The sequence below is a fragment of the Piliocolobus tephrosceles genome, chromosome 20, assembly GCF_002776525.5.
Source record: "Piliocolobus tephrosceles isolate RC106 chromosome 20, ASM277652v3, whole genome shotgun sequence".
Classification (NCBI taxonomy): domain Eukaryota; kingdom Metazoa; phylum Chordata; class Mammalia; order Primates; family Cercopithecidae; genus Piliocolobus; species Piliocolobus tephrosceles.
The window spans coordinates 22,777,833-22,802,009 of NC_045453.1; the positions used below are offsets into that span (position 1 = coordinate 22,777,833).

Here is a 24,177-nt window from a genome sequence, read left to right on the forward strand (position 1 = left end):
ACTTTTATTTCTGAGCAACCGGCCAAGTGTAGTCTGGCTGTCTAGTTAGCCTGCCCAGGAGATCTTTTTTTCTCCTTCTCTAGAGCAATGGTTCTCCAAGTTAGTCCTCAGACCTGCAGCCTGGACCTCATCTGCGAATTTGCTAGAAATGTACATTCTCAGGCCCCCAGCCCAGAATTCCTGAATCTGAAACTCCGAGGGTGGGCCTAAGAATTTGACAAGCCCTCCAGGTGACTCTGAGGTATACTAGTTTGGGACACATTGCTCTAGGGGAATTCTAGGGGAAGAATTAGTAGCAATGTGTCATTCTTTACAGTCCAATGATGTGACAACAGCTGGTGACAGAATACAAGACCTTGTGCTCTTCTGCTGCTAGGGTCAGTGACCAAGGCCAAGCATCAGATTTTCTTTGACAAGGGGGGAAACAAGATGTGGGAAATGAGTCAGGACAACTGGAGAAGGGGAGAAGGATGGTTAATTCTATGATCAAGTACCTCTATAAATACCACCAAACAAGAATAAGAGGTTTAGTTTTTTGAAAGGCTGAATAGCCACTTTTGCTTCTGCCCTATCAGATACATTGTTTCTCCGCAAATTGTCAAATGTATCCATTTGGCTACATCAAAGAGATCCTGAATTAACTCACTGCAACATTCACAAATATTTACTGAGTACTTACTATTTGGTCCAGAACTGTGCTCGTGCTAGGGACACAGCAGATGGGACAGAATCTTGCCCTAGTGAAAAGGCACAGAAAATATGCAACAAAACAACACTTCAGGTAAGGTTAAGTGCTTTAAAGAAACAGCAAAACAAGAAGCTGTGACAATGACTAAAAAACTATATTGAATGGAGTGCTCAGGGATGGCCTTTCTGGGTAGCTGTGAACTGAAGAACAGCAGTCAGGCGCATGAAGATCTGGGGACACAGCAAGATCAGAGGTATATATGATATCACATTAAGTCACGGCGGCAGGGCCTTGTGGGCCATGGAAAAGGGATGGGTTATTCAGTAATAAGAGCAGTGGGAAGGGCTTTCTGAAGGGGAGTGGCAGTTTCTGTTTTATGTCTGTGAAAGATCATTCTGTCTCCTGTATAGAAAGTGGAAAGGCCAAGACTGAAAGCAAGAGGCTTTTTCCATCTTCCAGGCAAGAGAAAGATGGTTCTGGTTAGACTAGGATGACAAAAGTGGAGACAGAAAGGAGGATTTGGCATTTAGTTTGGGGTTATACCTACTGGACTTGTGACAGGGTGGATGTGAAGATGAGGAAAGACTACTACTTGAGAGGCCATTGCTATCTACCCATGAATAAGCTAAACAGCCAAGGCAGAAACAACAACAGACATGCCAATGGCTGAAGATGCTTGCAGGCCTACCTCAGAGAATAGGAAATGGGGGCTGGAAGAACGATCATCCTGGCCAAGAGCACGTGTCCTGAAGCAACACCGTCCCAGAGCACCCAGGCTCTGCACCTCAGGCTAGTCACTCCTCTCCTGGCCTGTTTCCTCACCTTCACAATCAATACAGCCCTTCACAATGGTCTGCTGTGACAAGTGAGATAATGTAGTTAATACAGTGTCTAGCAGTTAGTTAACCCTAGGAGTGCAACTTAAAAAGAAGTTTGATGGCTTGCATGTAAATAAGGATGAGGAACTACTTTGTACATGCCATGTAAGTTATTCAGTATAAAATATAAGCAAGAGCTTCCTTAAAAAAGGACCTCACTCTCCTTGGACAGCACATAACCCAGAAGAGGACAAACAGTGGCCAGAGATGCTATAAAAAGAGTTCCTGAAATGGGTAGCAGCAGACATTTCTTCCTAAAGCCCTTTCTCTCTCCAAGATTAAACATTCCAAGACCTAGGAAGAACATATCCCTAAATCCATGCCTTTTTCTTCTCCTTCCTAAGGTACTGGAGCAGGCTGGGGAGGTAACGGGAGATAAAAATGCCTGGGCTGTAGTCTGAGCATCACCAGTCTCCCTTGGCTTTTGGCTCCTCCCTCAGTAATGTGGATGGATACTGCCTCTGGCTGGTGACCAGGCTGTGGAGAGTTAGATGAGACAACATCACAGGTGAGTCAAAGTCCATGGGACACTCTAAAGCACTATCAACAATATAACAGTAATAATATTCAAATATTTACTTTGCCAAATGTGCTGCTCTGAACTTCATTGTGCCCCTTCAAAATTAAGCAGAGGATTCCTGACTTCACATTTTGTATTCTACTTTTACCAAATTTCTGCAGAGCTACAATTTGGGGGGAGGTGGGAGGGACAGAGATATGAAGAGAAAAGAGAATGTGGTGGTGGAAATATAGTGGTTTTAAGTTAATGTGAAGGGGGAAAATCATGATCATCAAAATTAACCTTGGTAATCTCTTAAGAAAATAATAGCTGGCGGCCCGGCACGGTGGCTCATGCCTGTAATCCCAGCACTTTGGGAGGCTGAGGAGGGCAGATCATGAGGTCAAGAGTTCGAGACCAGCCTGACCAACATGGAGAAACCCCAACTCTACTAAAAATACAAAAATTAGCCGGGCGTGGTGGTGTGTACCTGTGATCCCAGCTACTCAGGAGGCTGAGGCAGGAGAATTGCTTTAACCTGGGAAGCGGAGGTTGCAGTGAGCCAAGATTGCACCTCTGCTCTCCAGCCAGGTGACAGGGCGAAACTCCGCCACACACACACACACACAAGCTTGCACTAGCCCAACAAAGCCAGTTTCCCCTCTATCACTGGGCCAGGCTACTATTTCTTTGGCTGAGCACAATATGAGGCTGTTCTTTGAATATAGGGCCCATGTTGTAAAAAAAGCACTTAATTACAATTGGCATAAGATGCTCACACAGTGAGACACACAGGAACTGAGAACAACTAAGGGACTGTGTGTTTTCATCCATTTCCAGCTCTCTCTGGGGAAGACCCTTGAATGGAAGGGAAGACTAATCTCTGCTGCCCACATGGTTAAGTTTTTTGTTTTTTTGTTTTGAGACGGAGTCTCGCTCGGTCGCCCAGGCTGGAGTGCAGTGGCGCCATCTCGGCTCACTGCAAGCTCCGCCTCCTGGGTTCACGCCATTCTCCTGCCTCAGCCTCCTGAGTAGCTGGGACTACAGGCGTCCGCCACCACACCTGGCTAATTCTTTGTATTTTTAGTAGAGATGGGGTTTCACCGTGTTAGCCAGGATGGTCTCGATCTCCTGACCTTGTGATCCACCCGCCTCGGCCTCCCAAAGTGCTGGGATTACAGGCGTGAGCCACCGCGCCCAGCCTTATGGTTAAGTTTTTATAAGCTGAATGTGCATATGAGGCCACTCCGATGTATGCAAATTTAAAATCATGCCCCACCAGGGCTTACTACTCTGGCATTTACTTTCTGATTAAATGTCAGGGAAGCCCGTGGGCTGCTAAGTGAGAGGAAGGGCCTGGCAACCAAGGGTCACTATTTGATGTGCTGCAATCCTGGCCAAGGCAGGAGGAAGTCACCTGTCATAACATGGGGATTCTGAGGATCTGTGGTGGGCTTTTCACAGTTCCACCCTCTAAAACATATGTAGATATCACACATTGCAGAACCAAAGGAAGTGGGAAGGCGGTGTAGCCAAATGCTAAAAGCAGTGACCATAAAAATCTAAGTTCAGCCCTTACAGGAACTCAAAGGCTTCACAGCTGTTTCCTGGCAACCAGAAGCACAGATTAATCAAGAGCCTCACTCTAAACCTGACTAAGGAAGGCCTCAGGGCCCTGACCACACCTGGAAGACTTCTCAGGGTTAGAAAGCAGAGAGGCCTGTACACTCATTTTAGTTTAACCCAAGTAAGGTCTGCTTAGCACCCTGCACTCTTTCCACTGCCTAGGGACGAAGGTCAGATCTTGCCATACTCCTCTTTTTAAGACTCTTATTTATTCATTCAACAAGTATTTACTGAATGCCTACTTCATACCAGATACTTGTTGGATGGCTTCCCCTCACACCAAGTCAAATCCAAAGCCATGTCTCTCCAACTCATCTCTTTAACAAGCCTTGCTTGCACACTAAGGCCTTTTATCCTGTTCTTTCAACATGCCAAGCTCAGTCCCACCACAAGGCCTTTGCACTCACAGTCTACCCTCTCTCCTGCCTGTGACACTGTAGGGTTGGCTCTTTCCATTATTTCCCTCAGTTGAAATGTCACTTTCTCAGAGAAGCCTTCCCTGACCACCTCTCCAGACACTCTTTACCATATCACACAATTTCCTCCATAGCACTTACTGCTATCTGAAATTGTCTTATTTACCCCTTAACAGCCTTCTCTCCCTGACTCGAATGGAAGCTCCTGAAGGACACAGACTATGTCCGTTTTGTTTGCTATCCACAGTGGGACATAATAGGCCGTCAGTAAATATCTGTTGAATAAACAGACAAAAAGAATTTTGGGAAGTCCATTTTAGGGCACCTCAAAACCTGTTCTATGTTATCTAAACCATGCCAAATGCTCTTGTATTCCACTAGAGAGCAGCTGACATTTTATCTGATCACCATAGCCATTTACAAAGCACTCACTTTTTAACTGTCAGGGTCTCCAGAAGTTAGAATCAGGCAGCTGTTAACTCAGATTGTAGGTAGCCAACCGAGTGACTGCAAGCAGGGCTGAGCTGCAACAGCACCTTATTGCTGGCTACCGCCAGCACACTGGGCCCCTTGGTTCATTACGACCTGGTACGAGTGTTATTCTGGTGAGAAGTTTCCCCCAGCAGTCTGGCCTGACTCAGAATCTCTCTTCTGGGAGTGCCTGGGGCAGCGTCTTGGTAAATGAATTGACTCAGCACTGTTCCAGCTGAAACCAAAATCGAGTAAAAGGATTCATGGTCTCCGCTATGCTGCAAGAAGACCCCACTGTTTTAAATGCAAAAGGCAGCAGCTTCTGGTGGGTCACTTCAGTCAGATCCCCCATATTCAATTTCTTTTATTCCCACCCCAACCATCAGACAAGTATGGCTCCTTGAGACCGCAGAGGAGCAACACTCTAAAGAATTTCCCTCACCCTATTTCTCATGGATCACCAATTCCTTCCCAACACTGCCCCTGCTGTGGCCTTAAATACCCGAATGACTGCCGTACTCAGGTTGGTGTCCCTGCAGCCCCACAGTGGGGAACACTGTGGTCCTGTTTGCTTCCTCCATCAGAGGTAACCCATCTTCACCCCATCTGAGAGAACCTCTTTGGCCAACTTCACTGCCAGGCACCCGAGGGTGCAGCCTCACCCAAGAGTTTCCATTTCATCTATTCACCTCCCTACTCCCATCAGCCAGTGGGGAACTTCTAAGCTGAACCCACATATCTGTCCCAATTATCAAAGGAGTGGATGAGAGTGAGCGTCTCCACAGAAGAGACACTTCTAGGATATGCTTCCCTCACTCAATTCAAAAAGAGGAGACTTCTCGTTTACAAGAAACATCTCTGGAACCCGACCTTTTCCACTCACTCATTTCAGGGGCTTCCCTCTGTTGAATCCCCACTCCCAAAGAGACATCCTCGGGGTTCCCAATTCACCTGTTCTGCCTCATTCAATATCAGAGGCTTCCACCAACTGCCCCACTCGGACCTTGTCCCCTGAAACCGAAATTGGAGCAATCCATCTGTATCCTCGAATAGGAGACTGGTAATGATGGGGTCATTTCACTATCACTGCAATCAAGTCCCTCTGGCATCTGAATCCTTTCCCCCCGGCTCTCACTTATCATGCGGAGATTCCCTTAATTCTCCCCAAAAGCAGCCGCTCCAAGGCTCCTCCTTTCTAGTCAACACAGCTATTTCCTCGGCTAACCCCATCTCTAAAACTAACGCCGGAGCCGTCCCCTCAACCAATAGGGGATCCTCTCGAGTCACCCCCTCAGGATCCCGTTTCTTCCTCCCATCCGGCTTGAGGGGCTCCTCTGATGTCCTCTCCAGACATCCCACGGCCCCCCCTCAGCCGCACCCCTGGCACCCAGTATGGGACTTTCATCCGCTGCGGGGCGCCTCCTCCTCTAGGGAAACCCCTTGATCGCCCCTTAAGAGTCGCCAGCCCCGGTCTCCTCAGGAGTGCCTCGGAGCTCGCTCCTCGCCCACTCCGGCTCCCCCAGGTAGCGCAGCGGGGCCCTCACGCCTCCCGGGGGAGCCTTAGGGCCGCGCCGCGCCGCCCACAGGCCCCTCAGCCCCCCGCCCGTGCTTCCGGCCACCGCCTGCCGGTGGCTGCCGCGGAGCCCACCGGACACAGGCGGCGCGGGGACCCTGGCCCCCCTGCAGGAGCCTTTGACAGTCCCCAGTCCCCGGCCCAAGCCCATGCCCCTTCCGCCGGCCGGGCCCGGCGCCCCCGCTCACCCGAGCCCGTGGTGGCTGCCATCTTGCGTCGCTGTTGCTTGAAGGCCGGCCCCTTCTTCACCCCCCACCCGTACCCTGGCCCTGATGCGCAGGCGCGCGCGCACGCACAGACGCCGCCGCTGACGCCCGCTCCGGAGACCTGCGCGACCCGTGGCCGGGGAGGCTCTTTTCCTTCCCTTTTAGAGAAAGGAAATATCTGCGTGCTCGAGGGCTCAGCAACCTGCAAGTCCCCCCACATCGGGTGCGAGGGAGGTGGAGACGTGCTTAGTGAGAAGGGCAGGGGTGACTAGGCTTGGGAAGGCGCGATTGTGAAAGAAAAAGAAAAGATAGCTTCAAACAAAAGCGCCGAATTCACTTGGGGCTTTTTCCTGTCTAGTTCCTATCTAGATCCTCACCACATCTCCACAAGGTCAGAATTAACGTGAAAAATGCAGCCGAGAGAGATTAAACGATTTATCTAAACTCAGCTGTTAAGTGGCAGAGACAGACAGAATTTTAACCTCCAGGTTCAAATTTGAATTTGAATCGTCACCCTCCAGGTCAGATGATCTGGCTTCTAGGATTGATGCTCCCCGGCCAGAGAAGGCTTGAAGTGGATGCAGTTAAATGATTTGGGGGCAATAAGGTGGCAGGGAAAACATTTGCTAACCATCTGCCCAATTCATTCATTCATTCATTCGTTCATTCATTCATCCAACCAAACAAACATTAAGCACCTACTATGTACCAGACACTGTGCTAGGAGCTGGGGATGGATAGACATCTCTGAAGAAGCAAATCCCTGCTTTCAGGGGCTTACATTCTAGTCATAGACAGCAAGTAAATAAACAGGAAACTACAATTCTGATAGGCTAGAGATAAACCAAGAAAAGGGCAGCGGAGGATGGTCAGGAAGGGCCTCCTAAGGTGGTCGTATTTCAAGAGACCCTAACAATGAGGAGGTAGAGGGAACAGCTTGTGCAAAGGCCCTCAGGAAATATTTTTGCAAATAAACCCAAGAAGTTACTCCTCCTATATTATAAATTGTCTGAGAAGCCCTTATATGGATGTAGACCCTGAAGCTGAGAGAGGTGAAGGGACTGGCTTAAGGTCACAGAGCAAAATACTGGCAGAAGGACCAGGACTCTAAACATAGAGGGACAAGGAAGCTGGAAGCCCTCACCCAGCACATCCAATTCATCACCTTTGTCTGACAACAATGCCTGCTCTGCATCTCTCCCGCTCCATTCACTTCTCCACTCAGGACAAGCTGCCTTTATCTCCTACTTGGAAGACCCCAGCAGCTTCCATTCTCTCCCCCATGGCCCATTCTCCATATGGACCAACATCTGCTCAAAACACCCTCCAGCTAAAGCCTTCAGTGGCTCCCCATTCCCTCTGGATAAAATACAAACTCTACAAGTTGAGTGACCATAGATTATCACCTAATGAGGACACTCATCAGATTAAAAGAGGACCTATTATAATCTCACCAGGGCAAGTGGAAACCGGGGCTCTCCAGGGCAAACCAGGATGCCTGGACACCCTGTGCACAAGGCTTTGCACCCAGGGCTGGGACGAGGATGGGGCCATCAGATTTAACGGGGCTTTCACTCAGGTCCTGACTCTGCACTTGTACAGCCCTGCAGGTGAGTGACTTCTTAAAATCTGCACCCTAGGGCAGGGCGTAGTGGCTCATGCCTGTAATCCCAGCACTTTTGGAGGCAGAGGTGGGCGGATCACCTGAGGTCAGGAGATCCAGACCAGCCTGGTCAACATGATGAAACCTTGTCTCTACTAAAAATACAAAAATTAGTGGGGCATGGTGGCAGGCGCCCGTAATCCCAGCTACTCGGTAGGCTGAGGCAGGAGAATCGCTTGAACCCGGGAGGCAGAGGTTGCAGTGAGCCGAGATCGCGCCATTGCATTCCATCCTGGGCAACAGAGAGAGACTCTGTCTCAAAAAAAAAAAAAAAAAAAATCTGCACCCTAGGTCCCCCACTTGCCTCATCATAGCCTTGGCACAGCCTGCGCCTCTGAGAGTTTCTGTACCTCTGCAGCGACACTGGCCCTTTGCAAGCCCCCTGGAACGCAAGGCCTCTCCCACTTCAGGGACTTTGCCTGTGTTGTCTCCACTCTTCAGTTCTCAGATCCAGCACCACCCCCTCAGGGAAGTCTTCCTCGATTCCTCCAGCCACGTCAAATTCAGCTGTAATTAGCTCTCAAAGTGCCAGCACTAGCTACAGGTGAAGCAACTTGACTTTTCGTGTATAACGTGATACAAGTTTGCTTTGGGGAGCACAGAAAATACTTGCCCTGGACTTGGGGTCACTGTAAAGCATCAGTAGCAGGTGGAAGCATTTGGGTTCCTAAGGTGGACTCACTTTTGCAGTTAAATTTTCTAGGTTCAAGTCTTCCTTCATCACTTAGTGTGCTTTGTGACTTCAGGTAAGACGCTTGAACCTCTCCTGGTATCAGTTTCCCCTTCTATGAGGATAGCAGTATCAACCTCATAGGATTGCTGTGGAGATAAAATGCTTTCCTAAAACCCCTTGGCACAGGGAGGAGGAAGGGACACTAGGAGCGCTGATATTTACCAAGCCGTTACATCCAGCTTTTAATCCTCACAACTCGATGCAGCAACTCCTGTGACTATCCCCGTTTTAGAGATGAGAAAACTGAGACTCAGAGCTAACAGGTGGAGGATGAGGATTAAAACACAAGCCTTTTATCCATGATGCCCGTAAATGTCTACTCGCATGGATTCCTTGGCTCTTGTAGCAAACTTCTTGCAAGTAAAATTGACAATAATAATTACCGTGCAGAGCTCATCGCAGGAAGAGGTTAAGCGGGACAGCCCGGGGCATGCTGGTTATTGTAGGCTGGCGTTGGCGCGGTGCCTGGTGGGAGTTGTAGTACGTCCCGCGCACACGCTCCCTCGAAGAGGCTCTGCCCCATTCCTGGACGTCACAACCGGTCCCTAGCGCGGGATGCCTCCCGGCGCCTGCGCCTGGTCACCGCTGTGCGATTGAGCTGATAAACTCAGCTGATGGGGATAAGAGTCTTGTTTTATCGGATTTTGAGGAAGATTAAAACGGTTAATAAAACTAGAGATTTTAGAAAAGCGCTTGGCACTAAGTGCAATGTAAGTATTAGCTGCAATTATTACTTAATCCTCAATGACCCTTGCAAAGTAGCTGTTACCATTTCCATTTGTGAGATGAGAAAACTGAGGCTTAGAGGAGTTAGATGGCTTTTCCAAGGTCACACAACAAGGAAGGAGTAAAATCAGTTTTGGAATCCAGTTCTCTTTATCCTGTGTCACCTGCTGACTCTCCTGTGATGAGGGAGGTGGAGCCTGGGAGGTTTTGAACAAAATGTGGGCAGGTTTGCCTTTCTGCAAAGTGCATCGTGCTGCCATGAGGAGACAGGGTGAGGACACCCAACTGGGCAGCAGCAATATTGGTGGCAGGGAACCCAGACAGGTGTGTTGGGCACTGTTTACTGCCAGTCCAGTTGCCATGTCCCCACATGGCGGGGTGGGTGTTTGGAAAGTTTGCCTCCCCTCATAAAAGCTGAAGAGAAGGTTGGGCGCCCTGGCTCACGCCTGTAATCCCAACACTTTGGGAGGCCGAGGTGGGTGGATCACCTGAGGTCAGGAGTTCGAGACCAGCCTGGCCAACGTGGCAAAACCCCGTCTCTACTGCAAATACAAAAATTAGCCGAGAGTGGTGGCTCATGCCTTTAATCCCAGCTACCTGGGAGGCTGAGGCACGAGAATTGCTTGAACCTGGGAGGCAGAGGTTGCAGTGAGCCAAGATCGCACCATTGCACTCCAGTCTGAGCGACAGAGTGAGACTCCGTCTCAAACGAACAAAAAAGCTGAAGAAAAAGCCTATTTTTGTCCCCTTTCCTCCTTCCTACCATATGAGGTTGTAATGATTAGAACCAGAATCCTGGGTGATATCGCTGAGCTACTGAAGGAATCGCGGGGCTGCCCACCTGCAGACTTCTGAAGACGTGAGGTAATGTGCCTGGTGCTTAAGTTGTTCTTAAAGGTAGGTTTTTGTTACCTACCACCAAAAAGCATACCTAATCGATACAGGAAGCTGATGCAGTGGTTCAGTTGAAAGGCATATAGACCTGACTGTTCTGCAATGTTCATTCATGAACTCTGTTCTCAAGTGGGAAAACACTAGGGCTGGTTTGGAATCTCTGGGATGTGAAAGGCATGAGTAGTTTGAAAAAGTATATTCGAAAGGTGGAAAATCAAAAATTATATAATGTTATCCACAACCTTCATATTTCCTATTTATAGTTAAGGAAAACCCCCAACCTCTTGCTATAGTTTTTATAACATAAGCTACAGAAAGTAAAGCTGACAAACTGTTGACAGGAAGGGCTGTGGACTTGCAGAAGACAGAGAGGATAATCCCTGGGAAGGGACGTGTGGTTAACAGGGTGTGTGATGAGGCCAGGCATGGTGGCTCACACCTATAATCCTAGCACTTAGGGAGGCTGAGGCGGGTGGACCACCTGAGGTCAGGAATTCGAGACCAGCCTGGCCAACATGGTGAAACCCCATCTCTACTGAAAATACAAAAATTAGGCGAGCGTGGTGGCTCATGCCTGTAATCCCAGCTACTGGGGAGGCTGAGACAGGAGAATCGCTTGAACCTGGGAGGCAGAGGTTGCCGCAGCATTGCACTCCGGGCTGGGCAACAGAGCGAAACTCCATCTAAAACAAACAAACAAACAAAAAACCCAACAGGATGTGTGATGCATTTGCTAGTGAAATTCTATGGCATATATGTGGAGTGGTTCCCTGAGGTGTGTCTAGCCATAGCGCTGAGACATCTTATTTAATGTCTGATGTAGTTTTGAAATATGCAGCCAAAAAGAGGTGGGAGTGGGTGGGCAGGGGGCCTTGGTGCACTTCATTAACTCACTCTATCAATGGACATCTCAGTTGTTTCCATTGGCTTCTTCTGATACAATTTTTATAATGTCTGAATTTTGTATTATACGTTACTTTTGTGGTCAGGGAAAAAGGAATGAAAACCAGGGGTTTGAGGCAGGGAGACAGGGGAATAAAAAGGATGTTTCCTTAATTTATAAAGAGCCCTTGCAACTCATTAAGAAAAAATAACTCAAAGATGATAGTTATAGCAAATATTTATTGAGCATTTGCCATATTCCAGGAACATGGTATTTTGCATATAATAATGTATTTAATCTTCACACCTATCCTATAAGGTAGATACCATTATTATCCCCATTTTGCAGATAAGGAAACTGAGACACAGAACGGTTAAGTAACTTGCCCAAAGTCACAAGCTTGTAAGTGGCAGAACTGGGATTGGAATCCTACAAATCTTAACCACTACTACCCTGCCTTCCAAGAAAAATAAGAAAAGGGCATGAACAGATGAGGAAATGCAAATGCATTTTAAACTCACAGTAAGATGCCCAATCTCACACAACATATTGTATTTCAGTGATTTGAACATACACGTTTTTACTTTTTTTTTTTTTTTTTTTTTGAGACAGTCTCACTGTGTCGCCCAGGCTGGAGTGCAGTGGCACGATCTCAGCTCACTGCAACCTCCGCCTCTCGGGTTCAAGCAATTCTCCTGCCTCAGCCTCCCAAGTAGCTGGGACTACAGGTGCCTGCCACCACGCCCAGCTAATAATAATAATAATAATAATAATTCTTATTATTATTATTGTATTTTTAGTAGAGATGGTGTTTCGTTATGTTGGCCAGGCTGGTCTTGAATTCCTGATCGCCTAATCTGCCCGCCTTGGCCTCCCAAAGTGCTGGGATTATAGGCGTGAGCCACCGCACCCAGCCACATTTTTACATGTGAACATCTCTGAAATCAGGATGCATCTTAGAATCAGTGACATCTTAGAATCAATGAAATACAGTAAGAGAAATGCAAATTAAAACCACCTATCAGACTGGCAAAGTAACAAAGCATTTGATAACATGCTGTGTTGGCAAGGGTGTGAGGAAACAGGGACTCTGAAAACTTGTGAACTTAAACCGGCATGGCCTCTGGAAGACAATTTGGTATGCACTATCAAAATTTAAAACACACTCATGGTTCAAGCCTGTAATCCCAGCACTTTGGGAGGTTGAGGCACGAGGATTGCTAGAGCACAGGAGTTTGAGACCAGCCTAGGCAACAAAGCAAGACCCTCGTCACTAAAAATAATAAAAAAGATTAGCCCAGCATGGTGGCATCCACCTGTAATCCCAACTACTTGGGATGGGAGGCTGAGGGAAGATAGCTTGAGCCCAGGAGGCAGAGGCTGCAGTGAGCTGGGATTGCACCACTGCACTCTAGCCCAGGTAATAGAGCAAGACCTTGTCTCAAAAAAAAAAAAAAAAAAAAAAAAAAAAAACCCCAGTTGCAGTGGCTCATGCCTGTAATCCCAGCACTTTGGGAGGCCGAGGCGGGCGGATCATGAGGTCAGGAGATCGGGACCATCCTGGCTAACATGGCAAAACCCCATCTCTACTAAAAAATACAAAAAATTAGCCGGGCGTGGTGGCGGGCGCCTGTAGTCCCAGCTACTTGGGAGGCTGAGGCAGGAGAATGGCACAAACCTGGGAGGTGGAGCTTGCAATGAGTCGAGATCGTGCCACTGCACTCCAGCCTGGGTGACAGAGCAAGACTCCGTCTCAGGGAAAAAAAAAAAGTCAGATCCATTCCATCCTGAAGTTGGAACACTATACAGCTGTAAACAATAATAACGTTTTGTGAGCACTGATGATAACACTATCTCCAAAATATATTAAGTGAAAAAAGGCAAGGTGCAGAACTGTGTGCATAATATCCTACATATTGTGTGAAAAGGAGTGGGGCAGACATACCCCTCTGCCTACATAAGGCATTGCAAATGTCTTGTCAAAGTGATGGCCTCTAAGGAGGGGAACTGAGTACCTGAGGGAACATGAATGGGGAGCAATTTACTCTTCATTCTAGACCAGAGAGAGGTTGGTAACTTTTCTCTGTAAAGGGCCAGATTGTAAATATTTTAGGCTGTGTGGACCATGTGGTCTCCGATGCAACTATTCAACTCTGCTGCTGCAGTGCAAAAGCAGTCTTGGACAATGTGTAAATGAGGGGCATGGCTGTGTGCCAATTCAGGTTTACAAACTGGAATTTGAATTTTCTGTGTTAGGAAATATTGTTCCCCCTCCCTCAGCCATTTAAAAAATGCTCATGGCTGACATAGTGACTCACACCTGTAATCCCAGTGCTTCAGGAGGTTGAGGTGGGAGGGTCACTTGAGGGCAGGAGGAGTTTGAGACCACCCTGGGCAACATAGTGAGACCCCATCTCTTAAAAAAAAAAAAAAAAATTAGCTGGATGTGGTGGTGTCCATCTGTAGTCCTAGCTACTCAGGAGGCTGAGGTGGGAGGATCACTTGAGCCCAGGAGTTTAAGGTTACAGTGAACTGTGAATGTGCCACTGCATTCCAGCCTGGACAACAGAGCAAGACCCTGTCTCTAAAATGCAAACAACCCACAAAAGCTTCTGAGCTATAGAAAAGCAAGTGGGCTGGATTTGGCCCACTGTCCAGGGTCAGCTGATCCATACTCTAGCCCCTTTTATATTATTTGATATGAGCCGCTGCACCTGGCATGATTCTTATTGGTTACCTATGCAAGCATTACCTATTGCAAAAAAAAAAAAAAAAGTGTATATACATACATATATGTGTATATATGGGTAGCTTGAAAATATTTTTGGTTGATCAAAAGGGGGGTTGGCTGGTCGTGGTGGTTCATGCCTGTAATCCCAGCACTTAGGAAGGCCGAGGTGGGCAGATCGCTTGAGCTCAGGAGTTCGAGACCAGTCTGGGCAACATGGTGAAACCCTGTCTCTACAAAAAGTACAAAAAGAAACTAGCTGGGGGTGGCGGCACATGTCTGTCGTCCCCACTATTCGAGAGGCTGAAGTGGGAGGATTGCTTGAGCCTGGGAGGTTGAGGCTGCAGTGAGCGCAGATCACGCCACTGTGCTCCAGCCTGGGTGACAGAGCGAGACCCCGTCTCAAGGGAAAAAAAAAGGGGGCGGTGACGGAGTTGAAGTTGGGGGCAGGTGCCCTAAGGTGTGTGCCCAAGCTGCCTCTAAAGAACAGTAAGCACAGAGGGGTATTCAAGTTCACTACAGCTCCCCTGGTGGAGCTGGAAACCCATCTGTTTGCCCTGCATGCCACTACCCTGTGCCACCACCAGATAGCAGCACATGCCCACCTAAAACCAAGCCATCCTGCAGCAGCTGGGAGGAAGGCTGCAGGCATTTCGCCCATGCACCCATTTTGTTTTGCCCACAGTACGTTTTAAACACGGAGCCAGCATTTTTAAAGTTTACATTTCTGGCTCCTGTTTAACCAGCTGCTGTGAGTAGCAGCTGCCCTTTGGGCCTGATGTCTCCAGGTCATCCCAGTCCCCAGCGTCAGCGGCCCTTTTCTCAGGCATGCTGCATTGCCTCATAGTGGACACATCTCTCACCTGCCACCTGCCTTACCTCCCTCTCCACAATGGGAGCTTTAAAGCACAGGGGCTTTGGGTCAGACGCTGGCTCAAATCCTGATTCTGCCATCTACCAGCTCTGTGACCTTGGGCATATTACATGACCTCTGTGCCTCAGTTTCCCCATCTGCAAATGGTGCAAAGAGTACTCACTTCTTAGAGTGGCAGGGACTGCTTGACAGGACCGGTGCCAGAGCTCTCTGCACAGTCTGACGCAAAGTTAAGTGCTCAGTAATATTAAGTAGCATTTTTTCCCTGTCTGGCCCTCATAGGCACTTATTTGCAAGTCCCTGATCTCACAAGTGGCCCCAACACTCTCAGACCCAATGCAGCACACCTTCTGGTTTTGAGAAGGACTTTTTTTCCAGCCCCCAGGATTCAGAAGTGAAATGGTCTGAGTCTGAGGCCTGCTCTACCCTTACTACCTGTGGGACCTTGGGGGAGTCACTTTACCTCTCTGGACTCAGGCTGAGGGGTTTTGTCGGCTCCAGGGGAACTAACATAGATTGGTGGGGCCTGGAAACCAACACCACAGTCACGAGGCTACTCCTCTGGCCTCTAAAAGAATTTAGCTGCCTGTCCCATCCACCATTGACTTCTTTTTGTAGCAGTGCCTTAGGAAGTGGTGATCACAACCCTGCAAATCCAGATGGACATTTTTCAGCCCTGGGCAACCAAAGCATTTCACCTCACTGGCCAATGTGATTGGTTCAGGGGTGGGCACATGACCCAGTCCAGACCAATGAGAGCCTGCCTTGGGACTTCCACTGCAACTATTGGGAAAGCACTTTCAACTGAGATTGCTGAGCTGGTCTAGCAAGTCTCAACTCAGAAAAACAGAGCTTAGGGAGACCACGTTTTGATGAATCATGTGAGCCCCTGGGTCCTACCAAACCTTATGTCAGAACACCGGTGGACTTTTCCGTTTTATGAGCTGATACAATTATTTTAGCTGTCTGCTTTAATTTTCTGTCATTTATGAGTTGTCGAATTCTAATACCCTTCCTTGTGTGGTCCCCTCAGGCACAGTCACAAAAGTCTAGTGGTGGGCAAAGGAAAATGGCATTATGGGTCACATTTTAAAAAATAAATGTCATGGCTGGGCACGGTGGCTCATGCCTGTAATCCCAACACTTTGGGAGGCCAAGGTGGGTGGATCACCTGAGGTCAGGAGTTCGAGACCAGCCTGGCCAACATGCTGAAACCGCATCTCTACTAAAAATACAAAAATTAGCCGGGCGTGGTGGCAGGCACCTGTAATCCCAGCTACTCAGAAATGTCATTGTCTGTGACTGCTCTGGAGTCCTTTAGGCATTTCCCTGTCCCCAACAGGCTTTCTTTTTTCTGGCTAATACTGCAGAAACTAGCTAGCTTAGACTAGCTATTGACTATGTCTGTAGTGTTCACTACAGAATCACAGTACCTTGAACTAGGAGATGCCTTATAATTACTTATTCAATGAATAACAAGTTACTAATTTGTCTACAATGTCCTGACCAGGTGCAGTGGCTCATATCCCAGTACTTTGGAAGGCCAAGGTGGGAGGACCACTTGAGGCCAGGAGTTCAAGACCAACCTGGACAATATAGTGAGACCCCATTTCTTAAAAAAAAAAAAAAAAATACCTAAGCCAGGTGTGGTGGCACGTGCTAGTCCCAGCCATTCAGGAGGATCATTTGTGTCCAGGAGTTCAAGGTTGCAGTAAGCAATTACACCTCTGCACTGTAGCCTGGGTGACAGAGCATGACCCTGTCTCTTAAAAAATAGTAATAAATACAACTAAATAAAATGACCAGCAGCTCCCCACTCACCTTAGCCTATGAGTCTCTGTATAACAAAGTCCATGTTTTCCCAACCTTGTCTTCCATTTTTTTTTTTTTTTTTCAGAAATCGGGTTTTTGTTTTTGAGCCGGAGTCTTGCTCTGTCGCCCAGGCTGGAGTGCAGTGGCCGGATCTCAGCTCACTGCAAGCTCCGCCTCCCGGGTTTACGCCATTCTCCTGCCTCAGCCTCCAGAGTAGCTGGGACTACAGGCGCCCGCCACCTCGCCCGGCTAGTTTTTTGTATTTTTAGTAGAGACGGGGTTTCACCGTGTTAGCCAGGATGGTCTCGATCTCCTGACCTCGTGATCCGCCCGTCTCGGCCTCCCAAAGTGCTGGGATTACAGGCTTGAGCCACCGCGCCCGGCCAGTCTTCCATTTTTTCTTAACTCATTCTAGTCCAGCCACAGTGGCTACCTCACCGTCTTCTTAAAATCTCAAGCTTGTTTTTTTTTTTTTCTGAGCGAAGTCTCGCTCTTATCCCCCAGGTTTGAGTGCAATGGCTCGATCTTGGCTCACTGCAACCTTCGCCTCCCGGGTTCAAGCGATTCTCCTGCCTCTGCCTCCCAAGTGGCTGGGATTAAGTCGTCTGCCACCATGCCTGGCTAATTTTTGTATATTTTAGTAGAGATGGGGTTTCACCACGTTGGCCAGGCTGGTCTCGAACCCCTGACCTCAGGTGATCTGCCCACCTCAGCCTCCCTGCTGGGATCACAGGTGTGAGCCATTGCGCCCGCCCCAAACTTGTTCTTGCCTCAGGGCCTGTGTACTTGCTGTCCCATAAAGGGGCCTCTTCCCTCACTTCTTTCCTGTCTGGCCTCCTCTCCTCCTCCAGGTCTCAGCTCAGAGGCTCTTCATGACCACTCTGCCAAAGCAGCACTGACCCTGCTTTTCCAACGTGGTTCTGTCCTGTTTGATTTTCTTCACAAACCACCACCCGAATTTCCATGTGCATTTATTTGTTTATTGACTCTTTCCCCAGGAGGTCAGCCCCACCAGGACAGGTCTTTGTTGGTTCTTTCACCGCTGTACCTGTGTACAGGAGAGAGCCTGGCACCACCAGGTGCCAGTGAATATTTGCAGACGGAAGTCACAAACAGGGATCAGCCATCGTTACTTTATCATCATGATCAATAAGAAAGACCACTGTCCTCACCCAATCCCCTCCAAAAGGCTTTGGAGCAGATGTCAACATTAATTCACTGTCTTAGGTGACAGGTCTCACCCTGAGGCCCGGGTTAGGGGGAGCTGGGAATGGAGTGAGTCGGGCCTCACATCTCAGGCTCCTTGATAACCCCCCCGCCCCACCCAGCCAGGAAACACCACGAGGCAGCCAAGGTTAAGTAGACTCTTGCTGCTTTGTTATAAATATATTATGTACATCCAAAACATGACATTAAAATATTACTCCGTGTTACAGAAAAGATATTAAGGCTTTCTATTATTTACATTAAACAAGCAAGCACCTTTAAAAAAAAAAAAAAAAACAAAAACAGAAACAAAAAAGCCCTACTCTTCCTTCTCTGACATACTCTGGCCAGAGGGGATACTGTGTCCTCTTCCAAATAACCAAGACCCTCTGCAGGGGCTGTGCCCTGTGAAGATATCCTGGTATTGGAAACATCAGCTCTGGCAGGGTGGGGGCAGCAGAGAAGTAGGGGTCTAGACGTGGGCAGGAGGTTCCAGCCTCTTCTGGCCGGCTACCCTCAGACCCCTGCTGAGCTTCGCCATCCTTGGGGGACAGGCTAGGCTGAAGGAGGTGGCTGGGGCTGTCCAGCCTTCCGGGGTCAGTATGCAGGGCCGTGGCAGAATAATGCTCCGCGACGCTTAGGTGTGCCTGGGGGCTCCCCAGACCACTGGGGCCAGACAAGGAGGGAAAGATAGAGGCAACTCAGTGGCCCCAATGCCAGCCACACTGAAGGGCTGCCCGGCAGGGCAGGGGCGGCAGGCGTGCAGGGAGTGGATAAGCCTCCTCTCTACCAAGGGAGGCTGGCAGAGTCAGGCTTGTAGACAGAGCAGCTCAGGTGGCTGAGGAGGGGCCGAGGAAAAAAAACAAAAAAAGGAAATTAAAAATCAGTGGCTCAAGTATTCTGTGTCATGAGGGGTGGGCTGGGGGTACCCGGGCCCAGCCCAGGAGATGTCCTCTCCATCTGGAGGGGCCAGCTCGAAGAGGCTGGAATTTGGCAGATGGCTTCGGTTTGGGGGCTAGGGAAGGTTGGCAACCAGGTAGCAGGCTCAGAGAAGTTATTTGATCTTCTGGGCCCATTTCATGTCATCTGCCCGAGGCTTCTCGCCCGTCAGGCCCTGGATGAGGTCCTCTAGGCGTCGCCAGAAGCCTATCTTCTCCAGAGGGTAGTTGAGCCAGCCTGCAGTAGAAATGGCAGCGGGAGATTGAATGGGAGAGTCAAGGGGACATTGGGAGAGAGCTGACCTTCACTGGGCTGGAGGGGCCCAATGAGGAGTGAGTCAGTACAGGATAGGACACAGGGACCAGCCAAGGAAGTGGAAGTGGGTGCCTCCCAACAATGGGCCTGGGGCTACTCAGGCCTCCAACCCCCATATTCATCTACTTTCTTACTATATACCAGGCACTTACTTATATTTGAGTACTTACTACATACCAGGCACTGTGGTGGCCTTATCACTCAGCTCAAATGCTACCATGCTACCTCTGCCAGGAATCCTTCCCTGAGCACCCACTCAAGCAGCACCCCAGGTTTGTCACATTACCCTTTCTTTTTTTATTTTGAGACAGAGTCTTACTCTGTCGCCAGGCTGGAATGCAGTGGCGTGATCTCAGCTCACTGCAACATCCACCTCCCAGGTTCAAGCAACTCTCCTGCCTCAGCTTCCCGAGTAGCTGGGACTACAGGCATGCACCACCACGCCCAGCTAATTTTTGTATTTTTAGTAGAGATGGGGCTTCACCATGTTGGCCAGGATGGTCTCGATCTTTTGACCTGGTGATCCGCCCGCCTCAGCCTCCCAAAGTGCTGGCATTACAGGCGTGAGCCACTGCACCCGGCTCTATTTCTTTTTTTCTTTTTTTAAATACAGATGGGTCTTGTTTTATACAGGCTGGTCTTGAACTCCTGGGCTCAAGCAATCCTCTCGCCCTGGCTTCCGAAAGTGCTGGGATTACAGGCGTGAACCACCATGACAGGCCACCCTCTTTCATTTCTTTATAGCCTTTATGATAACCTGTAACTATCTTCGTTAATTCTCTATTTTCCTGTTCTGTGTTTGTTTACCCCCCAATCCCCAAATGGAACATCATCCCCAAAATGCAAAACACCATTCCTTTCACTGCTGATCCTGAGTGCTTACAGTACAGCCAGGCGCAGAGTAAGTGCTCTATAAATACTGCTCACAATCTTACAGCCTTCCAGCTCACCATGAGGTAGATACTAATATCAGTCCCATTTTCCAAATGAGCACACTGAGGCTTAGAGAAGAGTTTCCCAGTTAGCAGGTGGCCAAACCAGGATTGGAACCCAGGCCTGCCTAAGTAGTTAACCCATCTCTTAAATAGCCTAAATTCTAATCCCTCCACCTGCCCTCTGAGGAGCACAAGTTGAGAACATGAAAAAGAATTTTTTTTTGTGGTTCTCAATTCTGTTTCCAGAAAGACTTCAAGAAAAATAGTAGCTGTAATTTATCAAGTACTTACTATACGCCAAACACTGCATTTGCCATTCCCACTATGGCCCTAAGAAGGTGATATATGAAGAAGGGGGCTGCAGTCCTCCTTTGTGAGAAGAAAAGCAGTCCCCAGGGAGGTTTATGAGTTTCCTAAAGGCGCATATGGAGACGCTGGGAGTTAGGCCTGAGGTGGCCCGACCTGATACCTTGAAAGCAGCCCAGCTGGCCCCAGAGAAACCCCCTGTTCACCTCACCACTTTCGCACTGGCCGCTTACTGAGCATGGCATGTGGGCCTCCTTTCCCTTCCTCCACTGCACCGGGCATGTTCCTGCTTCTGGCCTGCGTGCTTCCTGTTTCCTTTGCTCTAATCTGTGCCCATCTATCTGCAGGGCCCTCCCACACTTCTCTCCTCCCTCTTCCATTGCTCTGCCCCCAACTCCACTCCGGTCAGGAGCCTCTGCCATTCCGGAAACACACCAAGCAAGCACAGGCCAGCCTCAGGGCCTTGGCACCTACTGTTCCTGCTGCCTAGAGTGCCTGCCACAGAGGTCTGCACAGCTTTGGCCCTCAGCTCCTCAGGTTCTTTGTTCAAGTGTCACCTTCCCTGACCACCCCATCTAAGAGGTAAAGTCCCCCAATTCCTTCTCCCAGCCCCTGCTTTATTTTCCTCCATAGCAGTTAGCACCATTAGCTGCATTACATATTTTATTAATTCGTTCCAGCTCCCTCACTAAGTGGTGAATGCCACAAGGGCAAGGATCTGTGCTTTTTTTTTTTTTTTTTTTTTTTTTTGGAGACAGTTTCGCTCTGTCACCCAGACTGAAGTGCAGTGGTGTGATTTCAGCTTACTGCAACCTCCGCCACCCAGGTTCAAGCAATTCTCTTGCCTCAGCCTCCTGAGTAGCTGGGAGTACAGGTGCCTGCCACCACGCCCAACTAATTTTTGTTTTGTATTTTTAGTAGAGACAGGGTTTCACCATGTTGGCCAGGCTGGTCTCCAACTCCTGACCTCAAGTGATCCACCCGTCTTGGCCTACCAAAGTGCTGGGATTACAGGTGTGAGCCACTGCACCCAGCTGATTCATGCTATTTTGTTTGCTGCAGGAGCCTAAGCCCAGAGCACTGTGGCATGTGGTAGGTACTTAATAAATACGGGATGATGGGTGGCTGGAATCACAATGCCATGAAGTCGGGGGAGAGGGCTTTGTCTGTCTTATTTACTGTGTCCTCAGCACCTAGAATAGTGCCTGGCACACAGCAGGTGCTCAATAAATGCACGAACTGAGAAACTGTTCCAGAGGGCAAGGACTGTGTGACCTCCCGCTGTGGTCTTTGCCCCTCTGACCCCGAAGATGGTGCAGTGGTTGGGGTGGGGAAAGCCCATTCCACGCCACCGGTGGCCGCACCTGTGGTGATGCAGAAGTAGGTCTCGTGGGGTGAGACGTGGTGGATGCGATGGTGTTTACGTGGCAGGATGACATGCCAGTCCTGCAGGAGAGTGACCCAGCGTGGCAGCCCAAAGTATGTGTGTGACCACTTGTGGATCTGGTTGGTGAAAGTGCCGAAGATGATCAGGCAGAAGACGAAGCACTCCCAGGGGTATAGCTGCTCCAGGGCTTCTGCAGGTTGGGGAGAGGGGGGCTGGCACAGCTGTCACTCGGGATGGGGAACCCACCCCAACAGGCCCTTACCACCTGCCCCTGGGTGGCTCCTGCACTGGGCAAGCACCCAGGATTCTCTCCCACCCCCTGCAGGGTCACAGGAGAGCTCAGGTGCAGCCCTGGGCTTCAGGCTTTCCTCCTGCTCAGGAAGCAGGCATAATGGCGTAATGGGACAATGGCGTTTAAGCACGGCAATGGCTAGGAATGTGGACTGCAGTCAGCTGGAGCTGGGTTCCGACCCCTGCCGACATTTCTTGGTGGTATGAGCTAGGGTCGGTGACTCCGCCTCTTAGAGGCTTAGTTTCCCCATCAGGAAAATGGGAATGATGACTTCACCCAGGTTCCCTAGAAGCGGAGCCTGAAACAGGTTCTTGTATATGTGATTTATCAAGGGAGCCTGCAGGAAAAAACCTCAAAGGGAGGGAGGGAAGCAATATATGGCAGGGGAAGAGCAGAGCGAAGATGGGGTGGGTGTCCTATCTCAGCCTGTTCCTGCAAGGAGCTCTGAGGCTCTTTAGAATTAGACCCACTCAGAGGCAAAAGGACTGCTTCGGAGGCATTTTAGTCACTGGCTCCAGCCTTATCCCAAGGGGAGAGGTGGCACCTCCCCTCCATCCCTGGAGAAGCTGGGAGCTGTCAGCAGCCACCTCTCACAGAAGCAGGGGATGGGTGCACCCCCAGGGAAGGGGATGGGCAGGGTGCCACAGCACCCACTACATGGCACTACACATCCTCAGCACCTCTACCCACGGGAGGCTGCCTGAAGAACCAATGGGCGTTAAGGTGCCGGAACAGGACCAGGCCCCACTCTACCTCCATCTGACAGATAAGGCAACTGAGGCTCAGAGTGGTGAAATCACTTACTTTGGGACAAGTCTCTCTAAAAATAGGCAGGCCCTGTTTTCACAGCCTAGATGTTTTCCACTAGGCCACAGTAGTAAAACCCCAGAAGCCCTGCCAGGCAGGTAACACAAATGAATATGGGGACGTTGGTAAACTAGAAAGACGCGTCCTGTTAAAGGCAGTGGCTGCAGCTCAGCTCTCACCCAGTGAGGCCAGGTGGCAACATGGACCCAGAGGGGCCAGAGCAGACTGTGCAAGAGAAGCTAGAAACCCCGATCTTTACGTCAGCTTTCCTGATTTTACATGAAGACAACGAATGAAAACTCTTTTAAAACACCATAAGGAGCCAAACACATAAGCCCCAGAAGGCTCCTGGGGGTGGGCCTCTGCCCCCAAAACCCCCTCCTAGCCCACCACTAGTTGGGCGTCTCACCAGGGCTGTGCGTGCGGAATTTGTAGGCCATGTTTAGCAGCGGCAGCAGTGTCACCAGGCAGTTGTCCCCGTTGGTTTCGATGAAGTCGTGCCGTGTGATAGCTGTCGGGTCAATGTGGTGCTCCCGGAAGGGTCGGATGAAAGCCTGGAGTTGAGGGGGACACAGCCCCAGCAGTCAGCCTAAGGTGGTTAGCTGCTCTCCACGGCCCCCTAAACACACTCACCTTGGGCTCACCTCCCACCTTTGCTCCTAAGTTCCCTCCACCCAGGATGCCTGAACATTCCCGCCCCGCCCACTGCTGGACACAGACCCCATCCAGCCTTTGGGGAGATGAGCCGAAATGACCCTGGAGGGACTCTGGGTTGGCACTGTCTGCCTCTGGGCCTCAGTCTCCCTACCTGTGCTGTGAGGGGGCTTGGAGACAACCTCTGCCTTTACTCCCCAACCCAAGGCAGTTGAGGAGGTCCCTCCAAGTAACAGGTGGGACCCTCCAGACACCCTGCACCTCCTGGGGTAACAGCCTCCCCTCCTTAGTCCAAGCTCTTCAGACAGGGCTGACCCCGCCCCCTGGCTGAGAAAGAACATGTGACCAGGCCCGGCCAATCACAGCATCTCCTCCCTCTGGCCAGTGACTGCCTGATGGCCCAGCACATGACCCAATCTGGGCCAATGGGAGTGAGCCATGGGACTTCAGTTGTCAGAAACTACGGGAAGGAGAAATGCTGTTCTCCCGGGAGGACAGTTCTCTTTTCCTGGAAGCTGGAAGGATGGGTCTCTGGGCGGTGAGAAACCACACACACTGGCCACCTCATGATGGGAAAGTAGAGACAAGAGATGGAGGAAGACAGAGCCTGAAGAATGTGGTCTCTTTGTCCTACTGGATGCAGCTATACCTTAATTTGGCTCTAAC

At 49.7% G+C, this 24,177-nt stretch overlaps 2 protein-coding genes across 4 annotated transcripts in view; both read right to left on the reverse strand.

Moving 5' to 3' along the window:
* The window catches only part of UBE2V1 (ubiquitin conjugating enzyme E2 V1), a 35,419-nt gene extending 28,973 nt beyond the window's left edge, over positions 1–6,446 (reverse strand). Inside the window, exons 1-2 of one of the 3 annotated variants that reach the window (XM_023184185.1) lie at positions 6,340–6,398; positions 680–737 (exon numbers count right to left, since the gene is read on the reverse strand). Coding sequence is in view for 1 of the 3 variants with exons in the window: in XM_023184184.1 (XP_023039952.1) it covers positions 6,340–6,361 (22 nt within the window). In the remaining 2 variants the exon portion in view is untranslated. Of the gene's footprint in view, positions 1–679; positions 738–6,339 lie in introns of all 3 variants that reach the window. The other 2 variants (XM_023184184.1, XM_023184186.2) reach the window with 2 other exon arrangements.
* An 11,182-nt stretch (positions 6,447–17,628) lies between these two features.
* The window catches only part of LOC111521037 (transmembrane protein 189), a 29,477-nt gene continuing 22,928 nt past the window's right edge, over positions 17,629–24,177 (reverse strand). The window contains exons 4-6 of the mRNA XM_023184183.2: positions 23,267–23,411; positions 21,736–21,948; positions 17,629–19,052 (exon numbers count right to left, since the gene is read on the reverse strand). Coding sequence (XP_023039951.1) covers positions 18,931–19,052; positions 21,736–21,948; positions 23,267–23,411 — 480 coding nt within the window. The 3' untranslated portion in view covers positions 17,629–18,930. The remainder of the gene's footprint in view (positions 19,053–21,735; positions 21,949–23,266; positions 23,412–24,177) is intronic.